General features: G+C 38.6%; 1 protein-coding gene across 4 annotated transcripts in view; it reads right to left on the bottom strand.

Moving 5' to 3' along the window:
- Positions 1-14,622, bottom strand: part of LOC107732005 (gastrula zinc finger protein XlCGF8.2DB-like) — a 21,626-nt gene extending 7,004 nt beyond the window's left edge. The window contains exons 1-2 of one of the 4 annotated variants that reach the window (XM_016543228.1): positions 14,607-14,622; positions 12,921-13,029 (exon numbers count right to left, since the gene is read on the bottom strand). In XM_016543228.1, the coding sequence (XP_016398714.1) occupies positions 12,921-13,005 (85 nt within the window). In that variant the 5' untranslated portion in view covers positions 13,006-13,029; positions 14,607-14,622. The other 3 variants (XM_016543226.1, XM_016543230.1, XM_016543229.1) reach the window with 3 other exon arrangements.
- Positions 14,623-15,465: the final 843 nt, after the last annotated feature.

The raw sequence follows: 15,465 nt of genomic DNA, 5'->3' as shown, positions 1-15,465 counted from the left end.
CAAACAAATAATCATGATCCAAGGGATCATGACGTCGAACAGACGTTGCATTTTGGTTGAGAATGAAAATCGGGTTGAGGTCAGCAGTGGTGTAGTGGTTCCTGGAGAAGTGGGTATACTCTTAATTTATGCCCCCATTTTTTTTTTTTTTAAACAGCCCAGCAAAGGATGAACACCCTGTGGTATAAACAGAGACATGTAAAACTAGTCTTGCATATTTAGTTCACTCCAAAATGGGCCAGAAGTATTTGCGCTCTGTCACTTAACTTCTGCTGCTTGAGCTTGAGTAAGGGATCATTATATAAAAAAATCTTATTATCCACAGAATAGGTGCACATTTTTCATAATTCAAAAATAAATAAATATATGGCCCATTATGTGACACATCCTCAAAGGTGTAATTCTGTGGTTAGTTTCCATACTTTCCCTTTGGACAAGGAAACACGTAAAAAATGGATTCACTATATTCGACGTGAGGAACTGCACTGATGCCAAGCTGAGAGTAATGTGCAGTCTGGTACAGTAGTGCAACAATACAGTTGCACAGTGCTGTGCCAGCTACACAGGAACAGCTACACTGGGACAGTATGACAGGTTTGGAGTCCTTTAATGTAATCTATGAAGATAATTAAACAATGACATAATAAATGGATGGCCCCAAATGAAATTATATATATATATATAACCTCGTCGGGGGAAAAAACTACCAGCCTAGCTTACGGTGTCCTCTTCTAAAAGTCATCTTTGACAATTCCACCTCTGAAACAAGAGGCCATCCAGCCTTAAGGCGGTCGCACACCGGACGACATGTGCAGCCCTGCACCGCGCCACGTCTTTAAAATTCCCACACATTGTTTTCCATGACTGTATGCGCACCGGCGACTGTCCGCGCTCCGCGGATCCCGACTCCGGGCGCTGTTCATAATCCTGCCGCGCCACAGAACGCCTCGGCGCCACTCACATCATTCTCCATTAAATTACATTATATTTGTCCCAAATGATTGTTAATGTACATAATGACTTCATCCTAGGTTGGAAGATTGTGTATTGTGCATTTTTTCGCAAAACGTTTGTCTTTCTGTGGCTCTAAGACACTCCGTCCCATCACACAAAACCAACAAATGTAACGTAGACTAACCATGTTCCGTACACTTTTCGCTAGGGATGGGTGATACCACTTATTTTGTTTTCGATACGATACCGATACTTTTAAAGGCCAGTATCGTCGATATCGATACTTCTGAACTAAACTTTTAAATTATGAAGTTTATTAAATTACTAAGAAAAATGGGTAATGATAACCACTTAACATTCAATACGCCTTAATTGTAACTTATTAGGTTATATTTTTGTTTACAGGTTCAAATATGTTTTTTGTTTACACGTGATGCAAATCTACAAATACTACAGTTGAACTATGGTCACTTTAGTAAAACCATGGTTCATTTTCATAAGGGACTGACACTGAAAGGCTGCTGCATGCATAAAATGCAACTTTTTATTCTTGACAGTGTATGATTTCTATTAACATTACAGAATAGAACATAATCAGTATTATCTTTCAACGTTCCATTTAAATAAATGTAATTGCACAAACTATGAAGGCTACAATTTCAATTTGTTTATTATGAAATAACTCAAACACATGTTGTTTTTTTCTGTCCTCTGATAAGCATTGTTCAGGGCTGCCGGGAGCATATCTGATAAAATGGTGGAGCCATTTCAGGAAGAGCTCGGAGTCCATGTAACCCTTCTCCTGGATGCCATAGAGGGCGTTGGGGGGCCCATCCAGCCTATAGGCATCACTTGGGAGGCAGCCGGGGTAAATGATGAAGGGTGGAATGCTGTCCCCGGCTGCATTCACACAGCAGTGGACCGTGATGTGCTCCCTGGTTGTCTGATGCTGTTGATAGACATGTTTCCTCCCAGTCTGGCACAGGACCTTCTCCGTGGACCGAGCGGTGTGGCGTCACTTCCATCTGCAGATGGGAGCACTCTCACCACCTAAGAAAATAAAACGTATGTAAAACTCATTAACACACTTGAAAAGAAATGGAAGTAGCTTAGAGGATGAATTATCATTGTATTAATGTCAAAATTACCTGGGTTGTGTCCACAGCAGCCCTGGACAGAGGAAAGATGCCAACCTTGTGGAACCCGGCCTTGATGTTTTGGGCTGTGATAGCAGTGGGGTAGACGTGTTTGAGGAGGGCTGAAAACTGCTTCTTCCCCACAACAATGTCCCTTCGCACCAGACCCATCCTGGAAACCAATGGTGGAGAAAGCAGTCTTCAGTGGGTTGAAGACCACAATATTCAGGGGCTGAAGTATGTGTGTGGTGTGGCCAGAACTTTGACAAGGGATCTTGTCACTGGGAAGCCATGGTCTGCCATCCAGAATATAAAGGAAAGGAGAGCCTCTTCCTCTCCAGGTGTCAGGGCCGAATTAGGATGAGGGTTGTGGACATATTTATTTTTTTTATAGTGGCGGCTTCTTCTGAGCGGCTTCGTCCTCCTTGGCCCACGGCGCTTCCCGGGGATAAACGGCCCGGCATCCTGGCCCGTCAGCCGTATAACGGGTGTGGTTCTCTACCAGACCGCGGGTCCGGCAGCTCACGGCTCTGGCGGCGCGGGAGTCCCTCTACGCACCCTTCCTGGACCCACAAGGACACCAGCGTGCATGCACGGGGAAGAGACCGGTCTCCCGAGGAGCGGCACGCTCGGCATTTAACAGCGGCGGTGATGAGGCTCCATTCGCTTCAGGTGTGCCTCATCACACGCCGCCAGACCTGGATGATTCTGCGCCCCTCCTCTCTCACACACCCACTCCTGTCGGGAGCCTGGCGAAGGGCGGCGATAAAGGGACGGGGTGATGCTGATAATTAGGCGGGAGGCAGCCGACTCGTCACAGATAATGTATTTATTATCTTATATTTATTTCATTTTATATTATCTCACTCATTATGGATCTGCATTTTCTATAATGTATTTCAATAATAAAAACACATATCTTATATGACGATTTATATAATTTGCATCAAACAAACAATATAATTCTTATTCTCAAGGATTAAAGATTAAACGGAAAATGATTGCACAACCACCAGTTAGATGGCGATATGAACCAAGTATGCAAATGGCCAGCATGGCACGCTTTTTCTTAGCGTCCGTTTCCATAGTTACTCGTCATTTCATCACTCTGTTGAGAATGTCTCGAGTCTTAACCAGGAACATACTCTTGAGTTGAACGAACTTACTTCCGGACGTGTTTTTGGAACCAACCTACCTCAAGTAAGCAAGGTTTGGGTTAATCAACCAAGAGTTCAGGGTTTAGCAGATGGTAAATTAACCCTGCTTTCTGGAATACACCCCAGATGAGCCCCAATAATAACCATATTAAAGTCCAGACTGACAACATGTGCTTATGTAGAATACCCCATTGCAATGTTCATTATTTCATACAGTTTATGTTCTTTTATTTGTTTTTTACATTGCCATTTCCCAGCAACAGTTTTTTTTTTGTAAAAATACTACACAATCAAATATATGAAAGACACCTCCACACAATCAAAATTAAGAGAGCATCTCTCACAACTAGGGATGCACGATATTATCAGAACGTTATCGGACTTGGCCAATAATGGCTTAAAATGTAAATATCGACATCGGCCTGATATGATAAATAATGTTGATATACCTTGCTGATAAGACAAATAAGTCACGTGCTCATGGTGTGCTAGCGATAAGATCACAGCAGTGTGGTCATTCTTGAAGTGAACATTTTGCTGAATGGTGATTAGATTATTTTGAAAATGGCACGTCCAGTGTGTGATAAGTCAACCGTCACTAACGTATGCAGCAGCCTCCGCCGGGTCCTAATGCCTGTCTGTAGTTAATGCCCGCTAAGGTGTTTTATTTACTTCGGGGGCACTGTAGGCCTACTTGTAATAAAAATGAAAGTAAAATACACAAATAACATATACAGGTTTGGAATGGCTGTTAATCTGTTAAAGTTTCTTTCATATGTTGAAAACAAAACAAGATATTTTGAAGAATGCTGGTAATCAAACAGTTGTTGGTCCCTAATTGACTTCCAAAGTATTTTTCCCTACTATGGAAGTCAATGGGGAAACTCATACAGGTTTGGAATGACATGAGGGTGAGTGAATGATGACAAAATTTTCATTTTGGGGGTGAACTATTCCTTTAAATACAAGGAGCTCAAAAATATTTTTTTACAACTCTTTTGCTTTAGACCATCTACAAATGTTAAATCTTTTAATAAAATGTTAAGGTTAGCACTGCCTCCGTCTAAAAAAGAAAATGCAGCGATTGATTTAGTTGATTTGTAGTTATTTTTAAATCTTTCAGTGTACTGTCATTATAAAAGAACTTCATGATTGTTTATGTAATTCTAATTAAAGTTTTTGTTAAAAACTAACAAAAATTAAAATTTGTTTATAAACTCTGCACAGGAGAGACTTAGTGTTGTTTCCAAACAAAAGGAAATATATCGGCATCGGCTACAATGAGTTGAAAAATATTGGCAAAAATCCAATATTGTGCATCCCTACTCACAACTATTCAATATTTGAAACTTGTTGAAATTTCACGGCGTCACTAGTATTTTCTGGTCCCATTTATATTGCAGAGCCATTTAAAACTCGTCACACAAAGAACAAGAATAGGCTCTGCGCATGATTTTCAGATTTATCGGTGTGATGACAAATTTTATTTCACAACTTGCCTTTCTCCAGACTGAATGCGCAGGTGATTTTTGAAATTGCTCTACTTTGTAAACCTCTGGCCACTGACGAAACACTAGACTTCCTTTCCAGAGTGAGTTAGCAGATGACGTTTCAGGTCTCTCTGATATGAGAAACTCTCGTCACACTCGAGACACGTGTAAGGCCTCTCTCCAGTGTGAACTCTAATGTGAGCCTGAAAGTTTCCGATAAATCTGAAGCTCTTTCCACACTGAGGGCAGGTGAAAGGCTTCTCTCCAGTGTGAATTCTCATGTGAACACCAAGGTTTGTATTGTTTGCGCAAGTCTTTCCACATTGAAGACACATGTATGGTTTCTCTCCAGTGTGAGTTATCACATGATTCTTAAGGTTTTTGCTGTCTGAGAAACTAATTTCACACTGATGACACATAAAACTGTTCTCACTTAAGTGAACCTTCATGTGCCTTTTAAGGGTTACCTTATGTCGGAAGCTCCTTCCACACTGATCACATGTAAATGGCGTCTCACCAGTGTGACTGTTCATGTGATATTTAAGGTTTAGTTTGGTTGTAAAGCTCTTTCCACACAGTTTGCAGGTGTAAGGCTTCTCTCCAGTGTGAACTCTCATGTGCCTGTTAAAGCTTCCTTGCTGGGTGAAACAGTTTCCACACTGAGGGCACGTGTAAGGCTTTTCTTTAGTATGAATGCTCATGTGACTTTTAAGGGCTCCTTTCTTAGTGAAACACCTTCCACACTGCTGGCAGGCGTAAGGCTTCTCTCCAGTGTGAATGTCCATGTGGAGTTTCAGGTTTCCTTTTGTAGAGAAACACTTTCCGCACTGTTGGCAGGTGAAATTACTTTTTCGTGAGGAAATCGTTTCAGATTTTTCTTCAGTTACGATATCATGATCTTTTTCTTCCATTTCATCCAGTACTTCACTCTCCTCTTTCAGTGGCATCAGGTCTAAGGTGAAAAGAGGCAAATACAAATTAACCCGTTTAATGGGCACAAAGCAACAGACATGTAAAACATCAAAAACATGCATATATGCTGGATCCCATACCCACCAAGCTACTAAAAAAAAGTTGTAACCTGTAATTTGAGAACCTCTTGTCAATATTGTTATCGCTTTGCTTTCTTTAGGATGTTCAGAAATCTTTCAAGCTGGCAGTTATCAGAAAAAAAAACAGACTATAACATTCTCTTAGATAGCTTATTTTGGCACTTGTGGACAAGAATGGGCAGAGTTTATGTCCTATTCATCTAACTGCTACCACATTGCTTGTATTTGATGAAATGTCTCTTCATTTACATAAGTATGGAGTGCTGCAGGGCTCAGTATTAGGTCCTCTGCTTTTCTCCTTGTATATGCTTCCCATGAAAGATATTTTCATTAGATTTCACTGCAATACTGATAATGGTCAGTTCTATATTTGCTTACTACCTGAAGAAATGACATAACTTAAACAACAAAAGTTAGCAGTTTTCCTGTATTGGCAAGACAAAAGACCAAAAATCTCTGCACATCTTTATCTTCATGGATGAGTGTACTGTTATATTGTTTTCTGCAGTTAAGAACCTGGTTGTGTTGAAAGCAATCAGTTCTTTGATAATGACAATTTCAATATCTATAGAACAGCCTTACTCCACATTAGAAATGTTGTCAACAAAAGCTCTAGATGGTTTAAAATGTAATGGCTAGAGCACCTACTAGACACACTGACCACCAGCACGACTTTCAATTAGGTTTTTGATAAAACCGTTCAATAAGAATTTTAAAGACATAAGGGTAATTTAATGTCAAACCAACTCTGGCTTAAATGTTTGATTTTGTTAATATTTTTCTGAATAAGAACAAACATAAACAGTGATGAAAGCCAAAATATTAAATGTCATGGATAAGTATTTACTGACTAATACACTATTTTGTAGAGGGGGGTCAAAATGATAAATTAAAAGTGGGGTAAAATAACTTTAGAAAAATGGCAGCATCATTTTATTGAACAAAAATTCAATTTTTAAGTTTTGGTTTTGTTTTTCACAAAATTTGCATGGCCATAATTCATATGGTATTTTAATATCTGTTTAGATTTTGGTTTCCTTTTAGCATCTTAATTTTACAGGCAGTATATTGTTAGGTTCTAGAGATGCGGGAATGTCATTATGACTCCAAAAACCAAATGTGGGTCACTTTGCATACAGTTGATACTTACAGTGTTTAAAGGATTGAATTGAATTAGTGTTACAATAAAACTTCCTGTAAAGCTTCTTTGAAACAATGTGTACTGTGAAAAATAGTATATAAATAACATGACTATAAATAACACTGCTCAACAAGGCAGCGTAAATTATGTAGCAGGTGATGTCTGCTCGTCCCACCCCCAAAGAAAAACACACTACTCCAGTAGGGTTGTGACGGTGAGGTAGTTCGTTAGAGGTTTCCCCCCTTCACTTTTAAATAGCCTGTAAATGCCTGTCGAATTAGCATCACATGGCCATAATTCATATGGTATTTTAATATCTGTTTAGATTTTGGTTTCCTTTTAGCATCTTAATTTTACAGGCAGTATATTGTTAGGTTCTAGAGATGCGGGAATGTCATTATGACTCCAAAAACCAAATGTGGGTCACTTTGCATACAGTTGATACTTACAGTGTTTAAAGGATTGAATTGAATTAGTGTTACAATAAAACTTCCTGTAAAGCTTCTTTGAAACAATGTGTACTGTGAAAAATAGTATATAAATAACATGACTATAAATAACACTGCTCAACAAGGCAGCGTAAATTATGTAACAGGTGATGTCTGCTCGTCCCACCCCCAAAGAAAAACACACTACTCCAGTAGGGTTGTGACGGTGAGGTAGTTCGTTAGAGGTTTCCCCCTTTTCTTCTAGCCTGTAAATGCCTGTCGAATTAGCATCAATTCGGCGTCAATTGATTGAACTGACAACAAAACAGTACGACAAACTCACTTATATTAAACATAGAATGTTTAATTTATTAACAAAACGAATACAAATACACCATGCTATAGCCCTAATATAAAATAACAAATAACTTGCAAAGTTTAAATATAAAAATACTGAAAATCAGCTAACACAGTGGAACCAAATAAATAAGAAACGAATGTTTAAAAAAGCTTCCAAAATCATCTTAGATAAATAGCAAAAGTGGAAAAACGCCTTCCAAAGTCTAAAATATTTTTAAAAGCAGACGCTTTTGTATTTTGTTTCGAAACAACTAAATCTTTCGCTAACTTCTTGTCTTTCTCACCTCGCTCGTCAGCTCGACTCACTCACATGATAAATTAAATCAACATGCCCAAACATTGCTTAGTTCTGGTGAGTTGTGCTAAACTTCAGTTTAATTCCTAATTCTTTAGACATTGTTTTTCAGGTAAAAGTCCGTGGATTTTTTTTTGAAAAATCAATATCGATTTCAATACGCACTCCTCCAAACGCAACTTGTTGAAATTTTGAATAATTCATCGTTTGTAACAGCAAATTATCATGAATATTATTTAACTATAAAAATACTGAAAATCAGCTAACACAGTGGAACCAAATAAATAAGAAACGAATGTTTAAAAAAGCTTCCAAAATCATCTTAGATAAATAGCAAAAGTGGAAAAACGCCTTCCAAAGTCTAAAATATTTTTAAAAGCAGACGCTTTTGTATTTTGTTTCGAAACAACTAAATCTTTCGCTAACTTCTTGTCTTTCTCACCTCGCTCGTCAGCTCGACTCACTCACATGATAAATTAAATCAACATGCCCCAACATTGCTTAGTTCTGGTGAGTTGTGCTAAACTTCGGTTTAATTCCTAATTCTTTAGACATTGTTTTTCAGGTAAAAGTCTGTGGATTTTTACCTGAAAAATCCTCTGCGATTTATTTTTGAAAAATCAAAAATACGCACTCCTCCAAATGCAACTTGTTGAAATTTTGAATAATTCATCGTTTGTAACAGCAAATTATCATGAATATTATTTAACTATTAATTAGGCTAATAACAACCTTTTTTAAAGTGCAACATAAAATACTTTTTTTCTGATTTGGGTTTTTCAAATGAGAACATAAAAAGGGAACATCAGGCTAGCCTATAGACCTTTTTCATGGAATGGGAAATTACCCATTATGCTTTGCGCGTATGCGCAGGGAGGATGCTCCGAACTTCCGGATCGCAGCTTGGTGTGTTTAGTTATTTGGACAGCTCTGAAACTATGGTAATAATCAGTTTTACTTTTTAATGTCCATAATGTCAACAAGCAATGGCAACATTAGTTCGCAGTGGAAGCACGATCAAGACTATTTAACAAAGACCGTAAACGACATAACTTTGTTCCTCATCCTACGAAGTTGACCAGCGCCACCACCTGGATTGGTGATATGAAACAATGGCCAGCAGTCACATATGTTAACACGTTCAATTATCTTGTTTTGTCTGAGGGTGTAGATGGTGAGGAGTTTAGAAATTATCAAAGCACGAATGCATTATCTACACAGTAATAAAATTGGAGAAATTATTTGTCATAAACATCAGCAAGTTCGCATTACTGAAAGCAGAGGTAGAGCAGAGTCAGGCTATAAATAAACCCAATCACATCGCGTTGGTTATGTTACAAAATAGTGTAAAACAGCTGGATGCTCCTGCGTAGCTGGCCCTGGCAGGTCTTGTAACCATGCTGGTGCTGTGTTGTGGAAGGTGGGTATTTATAAATAGAGCAACACTGCTAGTGTGGCTAAACGTATAGCAAATGCATTCAAATTGTCTGCATGTGCTGCGTGATTCAATGTAAAGGCGTATTTTTACAGCAATATTTAACCAATTATCCACTTCAGTTATAACAAAATCGTTGAGCTCTAAAAAAGTGCTAATGGTGATGCAATGTGCAATAATAACAAATTAAACAATATATTCTGATTTTCTCTTATTGTTGGCTTGTGTTCATAACACTCTTGATCGAGAAACTGTTTTGAGCTTTCTGTAGCTGTTGTGACAGCCTTTAACAGTAGGGTTGTGACGGTGAGGAAATTTTCCCACCGGTTAATCGACGTGTGACAACACCGGTAATACCGGTATCACCGCGGCGGCGTTCCCTCTTTTCCTCACTTTCCTTCGCTTTTAAATAGCTTGTAAAAGCGGCGTGCGCATTTTACTTTCACTTTCAAATACCGGCAATTCGGCATAAAGCAATTGTTAACAAAACAAATAAAAATACGCCATGCTATAGGGCAGGCTATGCCTAATATCAAATAACAAATAACTTGCATAAAGTTTAATAGGTATACAAAACTGGAAATAAGTAAGCATGTATAATATATAACCAAATAAATAAGAAACGTAGAACGTTTATTAGCAAACTTGATGTCAAATAAAATAAATAAATGACACAAAGTTTAAATAAAGTAAAAATCAGCAAACAATGTGGAACCAATTAAATAAGAAACGAATGTTTTAAAAAACTTCCAAAATCAGATAAACGGCAAAAGTCAACAGGTTTTTCAAAATCCAAAATATTGCCAAACAGGTGCTTTTGCATCTAGTTTCGAAACTAAATCATCTGCGATCGTCTTGTCTGTCTCACCTCACTCTTCTTGTCAGTCAGCTCGACTCACTCTCCTCACTGGAGAAATGAAATCTGATCTGTGATGATCTGATCTGAGTCGTTCGGCACGCTGCATTGAGCAGCCGCGTTCAGTTTTTAATTGTAGTGTCTGTTCTTTTACTGAACTAAACAATTTTTATTACTATAAAAAAATCAAAACGACGGTGGGGGTCGGTGACGCGGTGGGCAAGTGACGTAACCGGTGTTGCGGCTTAACAACGGTATCACCGTCTATCGCGGCAAGCCTATTTAACAGCACAAAATTTCCCAGAGCCTCCACTATTCGCCATCACTGCTAACGTCCTCTAGTTGATGACAGCTACTAAACGGAAGTTCGAAGCATCCTACAGGAAGTCACTTGCCGCTATGGCGCCCTCCATGGAGAAGCGATGAAAAAGGTCTATAATCTGTACAAGTGTCTGGCTGTTGTACAACTACTAGGCCGCTTAAGTGAATCGGCAAGTCCTGCTGCTTTATTTTTCGGTCTTTATGTTTCGTGCCAGGAAAACCAACATGTTCACTTTGTCTGGTTTCAGCGAGGATCTTAAAGGCACTAGGTACTCTTGAACTAGGTATTGCAGTCCAAATTCAAAATATTGGAGGGGGTTTTTTCACCCGGCCCCTCCTCCTCAGACTTGACACACACGCAGGTTGCCAGATTGACGACACCAACAGGAACGAGCGCATATGCCGATGAATGAAATTAAATGCGCTGTGTTTTCCGCCAACTGGCAACCCGGGGTCCCGAAATACAATTGGGTAAACCGGCAGTGGATGGGTTTCACAAACCAAAACAGAGACGACATTCTGGCCCGGAACGCACATTTTCAAAGGAGAATAACTGACTGTAGCATTGTTTTTCAGATAAACAAGTATGTTAACTTAGCATGTTTCTTAAATATCTGCAAACATATGGTATTTTTATGCTTTAGTAGAGTCAAAAACTTACATACAGCACCTTTAACGGAGTGACAATGTTTCCAGCCGCACTGAATACACGCTGCGACTCGTAGCGCATATATAGTCATATATTTTCTGGCAACTTTTGACAGAAGAGGGAATCGAGCCCGATTATCATATAATATTTGTGGATTACAATTTCTTCCTCATAAATGTATTTTATGCAGCGTTCTTTAGGCATTTAGGTATGAAGCCTATGAAATCTCACCAATTTATATTTGTTTCTCACTTGTGCAAACCACATACATTCCTTTATGTACTTTTCAACAAAACAAGTCGTTTTTCCAGGTATTTCAAACCTTAAATTTCTAAAAAAGCTAAATTCAAGCACTTTGTGTGATCCATTTGTTTCTGAAATAATATTAAAAGACTGTCCTCTTAACGATGTCCAGTTTTGCAAAGACACTGTATTTGTGTAATACCATTTAGAAATCAAGCCTCATCTTCACAGAGAAAATGTGCTGCTAAGACTTGCATCTTTCATATAGTGCGGTTACATCTTTCAGCAACATACACCACAATATTATTTTGGATGGCTTGAGAATTATTTTGGCATTCGTGGAGAAGCATTAGCATGGTTTAAGTCCTATGTATTCGACCACATTATGACAATAGTATTGGAGAGCTGAATTAATTAATGAAACTGTTTCGTTTAGGCTACTTGTGTATTATTTTTTTCTAATTTAGGCCCCATCCACACAGAGACGCGTTTAGCTGTATACGCATGAATTTTGTATCGTATAGGCGTTTCGTCCAGACGGATCCGGCGTTTTGGGAGAGTGAAACCGATATTTTTTGAAACGGGGTCCCAGAGTGGATAAATCTGAAACCGCCGCCCTTGCGTTTTCGCCCTTACGTCATCAGCCCACGTCTCGCCGCTAGTCAGACACCGCTACGTCACGTAACAGCAACAAAAACATGAACAAACACTGAACGATTCTCTTTTTATTAACTAACATTAACACAGATTAACAAATGTATTGTTCTATGTTCGTTTGTATACCGCGCGCAAGATAATCCAAGTCTTCTTCTCCATTTTTAGTGTATCTCTGTGGCAGAATTACAGCGCCACATACTGATCTGGCATGTAGGGCTGCACGATTAATCGAATGCGATTGTCATGCGCATTTTGCTAAAAAAGCCGGTTCTGTTTTATCTTTGCTCACTTTGGCCTAAATGTCTGCCATTCTTTTTTATTTTATATTTTCTTAAGGTGTAAGAGGTGTTATGTTTCCGCACTCTTCCATTTATACTTGTGCTACAACATTTTGGCCTGTGCTACAAAACTTTCAACCTCTGTAGCACCAGTGCTATGTGAAAAAAAAGTTAACGTACAGCCCTGGGATAGGGAAAGCTCTGACTTCGTGTGGACGTTGCCTCAATGCGTTATGTCACAATAACTAATGCCTAACTTTTAAGTAGGATCTTCTCAGCTGCACTTAAATGCAGTGTTAGTATTCGTCTGGTCATGTGATCTCAACATTTCTGTCCACATTAGGCTCCATGTCAAACAAAACCACTTTTTTATTAAAAACCACTCGTATGATAATCTTCAATAATCATTCATTTCTGTAGAGCAAAACATTTCATTAAGGACCAACTGGGAAACAAATGAAAACCAACCTGTTTGTTCCTCATCATCTTCTTGATTCACACCGACTGCATCTTCAACCTTAATGTCTTCACTCTCCTCTTTAATAGACGCCATCTTTACTTTATGTCTTTGGACACTCTGTCATGATTAAGATGACAATAATTAACAGAAATAAAATGTGGTGCGTATCAATCAGCTCCCTATGTTCAGTAGTCTGCACACTTATGGTGTACATTAGGCGTTTGTAGAATGCATTTGCCACTTTAAATAAAAACATTTGCAGTTGGTTTGTTAAAGTTGTCATTACATGTGTTTGTTGTTGTATTTACACGGGTTTGAGCAGCAGATGTCGTCAGTGTGCGGTGAACCGAGCGGTTTGAATCACTGAATCATTTGCGGTGCATTTGGTTCAATTCACTCGAAGTTTGAAAAGCTCAGTTTCTCCATCTCTACTCACCAGTGACTGAACTCGTGTTTACTATAAACTGATTCACGATAAAAGGAGCGAAATGAGACGCGTCTTCTCTGTAACGCGTGTGTGTGGATGCGCTTTACTCACATAAGTAACGCTAAAAGATGTTAGATAAAGCCCGTACGAGCTGCATTGATTTAAACACTTTAAATGCTTAAAAGCACAAACCGTTCTTCAGCTGAATCACAACAGCGCGGCGCAGCCTTGTGACGTCACAGCGCCACACCAAAATAAAAGTCCTTAAGATACAGCAGTGCAATGTTCCTAGAATAAAATATACACAAATAATAGTTGATATAGAAATTAATTCAATTGAATGCATTAGTCATTATTTAATGCCTCGAGGCCTGTTTCATAAAACAAGTTTACCAAATAAGACAGGCTTATTTCAGTTAGTCTGACTTATTGTCACATGATTTGGTTTCAGAAAGCAAATTTAACATAGCTCAAGCTCAGTCACTGTGGCAACTTATGCTGAGAAACTAACCTGGGGCCTGTGGTAAATTTGCTTTCTGAAACCAAATCATGTGACAATAAGTCAGACTAACTGAATAAGCCTGGCTTATTTGGTAAACTTGTTTTATGAAACAGGCCCCTGTATTGCAAACTGTATTGCTGCATAGGCATAACAACGCAACGGCATTGCCATAGAAACCAATGCACATTCCCTAAAACGAAAGAGCGCTTATGGACACACAAAGCGGATATGCACAGTGTGCACAGTCAGTCATTCCATCCGGATAAGCACAAATCAGATTTGGGCTGACAGTCTGAACGAATCTCTGGTGCGTCTCAATCAGCTCCCTAGTTCAGTAGTCTGCACACTTATGGTTTACATTAGGCATTTATAGAATGAATTTGCCACTTTAAATAAAAACATTTGCAGTTGGTTTGTTAAAGTTGTCATTACATGTGTTTGTTGTTGTATTTACACGGGTTTGAGCAGCAGATGTCGCCAGTGTGCGGTGAACCGAGCGGTTTGAATCACTGAATCATTTGCGGTGCATTTGATTCAATTCACTCGAAGTTTGAAAAGCTCAGTTTCTCCATCTCTACTCACCAGTGACTGAACTCGTGTTTACTATAAACTGATTCACGATAAAAGGAGCGAAATGAGACGCGTCTTCTCTGTAACGCGTGTGTGTGGATGCGCTTTACTCACATAAGTAACGCTAAAAGATGTTAGATAAAGCCCGTACGGGCTGCATTGATTTAAACACTTTAAATGCTTAAAAGCACAAACCGTTCTTCAGCTGAATCACAACAGCGCGGCGCAGCCTTGTGACGTCACAGCGCCACACCAAAATAAAAGTCCTTAAGATACAGCAGTGCAATGTTCCTAGAATAAAATATACACAAATAATAGTTGATATAGAAATTAATTCAATTGAATGCATTAGTCATTATGCTGAAACTACTAAATAGTGTAATGTTCGAATGCAGAAACCATTTATACCAGAGGTATAAACTGATTAAAATGTTAAAAGGGGTGTATGATAAAGCAGAGTTCATAATATCTTCAAATAATTATCATCCAAGAACCAGTAGATTTACTTTCATATCTTCATAATCTTTTCACAGTTACTTCCCCATTTTATAGCCATAAACTGATAAAGGAAATAGCAATAAAAATGATTAAATAGCCAAAAGCCATAAAAAAAAAAAAAGAAGCTTATGTTTGAGGGTTGAAGCCAAGCTCTGCTGGACTATATTTATATATTTTAATAATTTTGTAACACTTAAAATGTATTGTTTTGTAATATTTTAATAACATTAAAATACTAGGTCTCACTTTATATTAGAGTCTTTACTATGTACGTACACCAAATCAATCAATCAATCAATAAATTACTGTAGGAAACTGAAGGGAAGGCTTTCTTTATTGAGAACTTGCTGTCGCACTGCAGACTAAGGCAGCGATACATTGTACATTTTATGGAGCAGAGCTTAGAAATGGAGACAAAGCACCTGGGAGACAACCTTAAACAAAGCATCAAGGGTGTATTCCAGAAAGCAAGGTTAACTTACCATCTACTAAACCCTGAACTCTCGGTTGATTAACCCAATCCTTGCTTACTCGAGGTATGCTGGTTCCAAAAACG

This window comes from Sinocyclocheilus rhinocerous, unplaced genomic scaffold (genome assembly GCF_001515625.1).
Source record: "Sinocyclocheilus rhinocerous isolate Xijiao unplaced genomic scaffold, SAMN03320098_v1.1 scaffold489, whole genome shotgun sequence".
Classification (NCBI taxonomy): Eukaryota; Metazoa; Chordata; class Actinopteri; order Cypriniformes; family Cyprinidae; genus Sinocyclocheilus; species Sinocyclocheilus rhinocerous.
The sequence above is the reverse complement of the archived record's forward strand: the minus strand, read 5'-3'. Positions and strand labels throughout refer to the sequence as shown.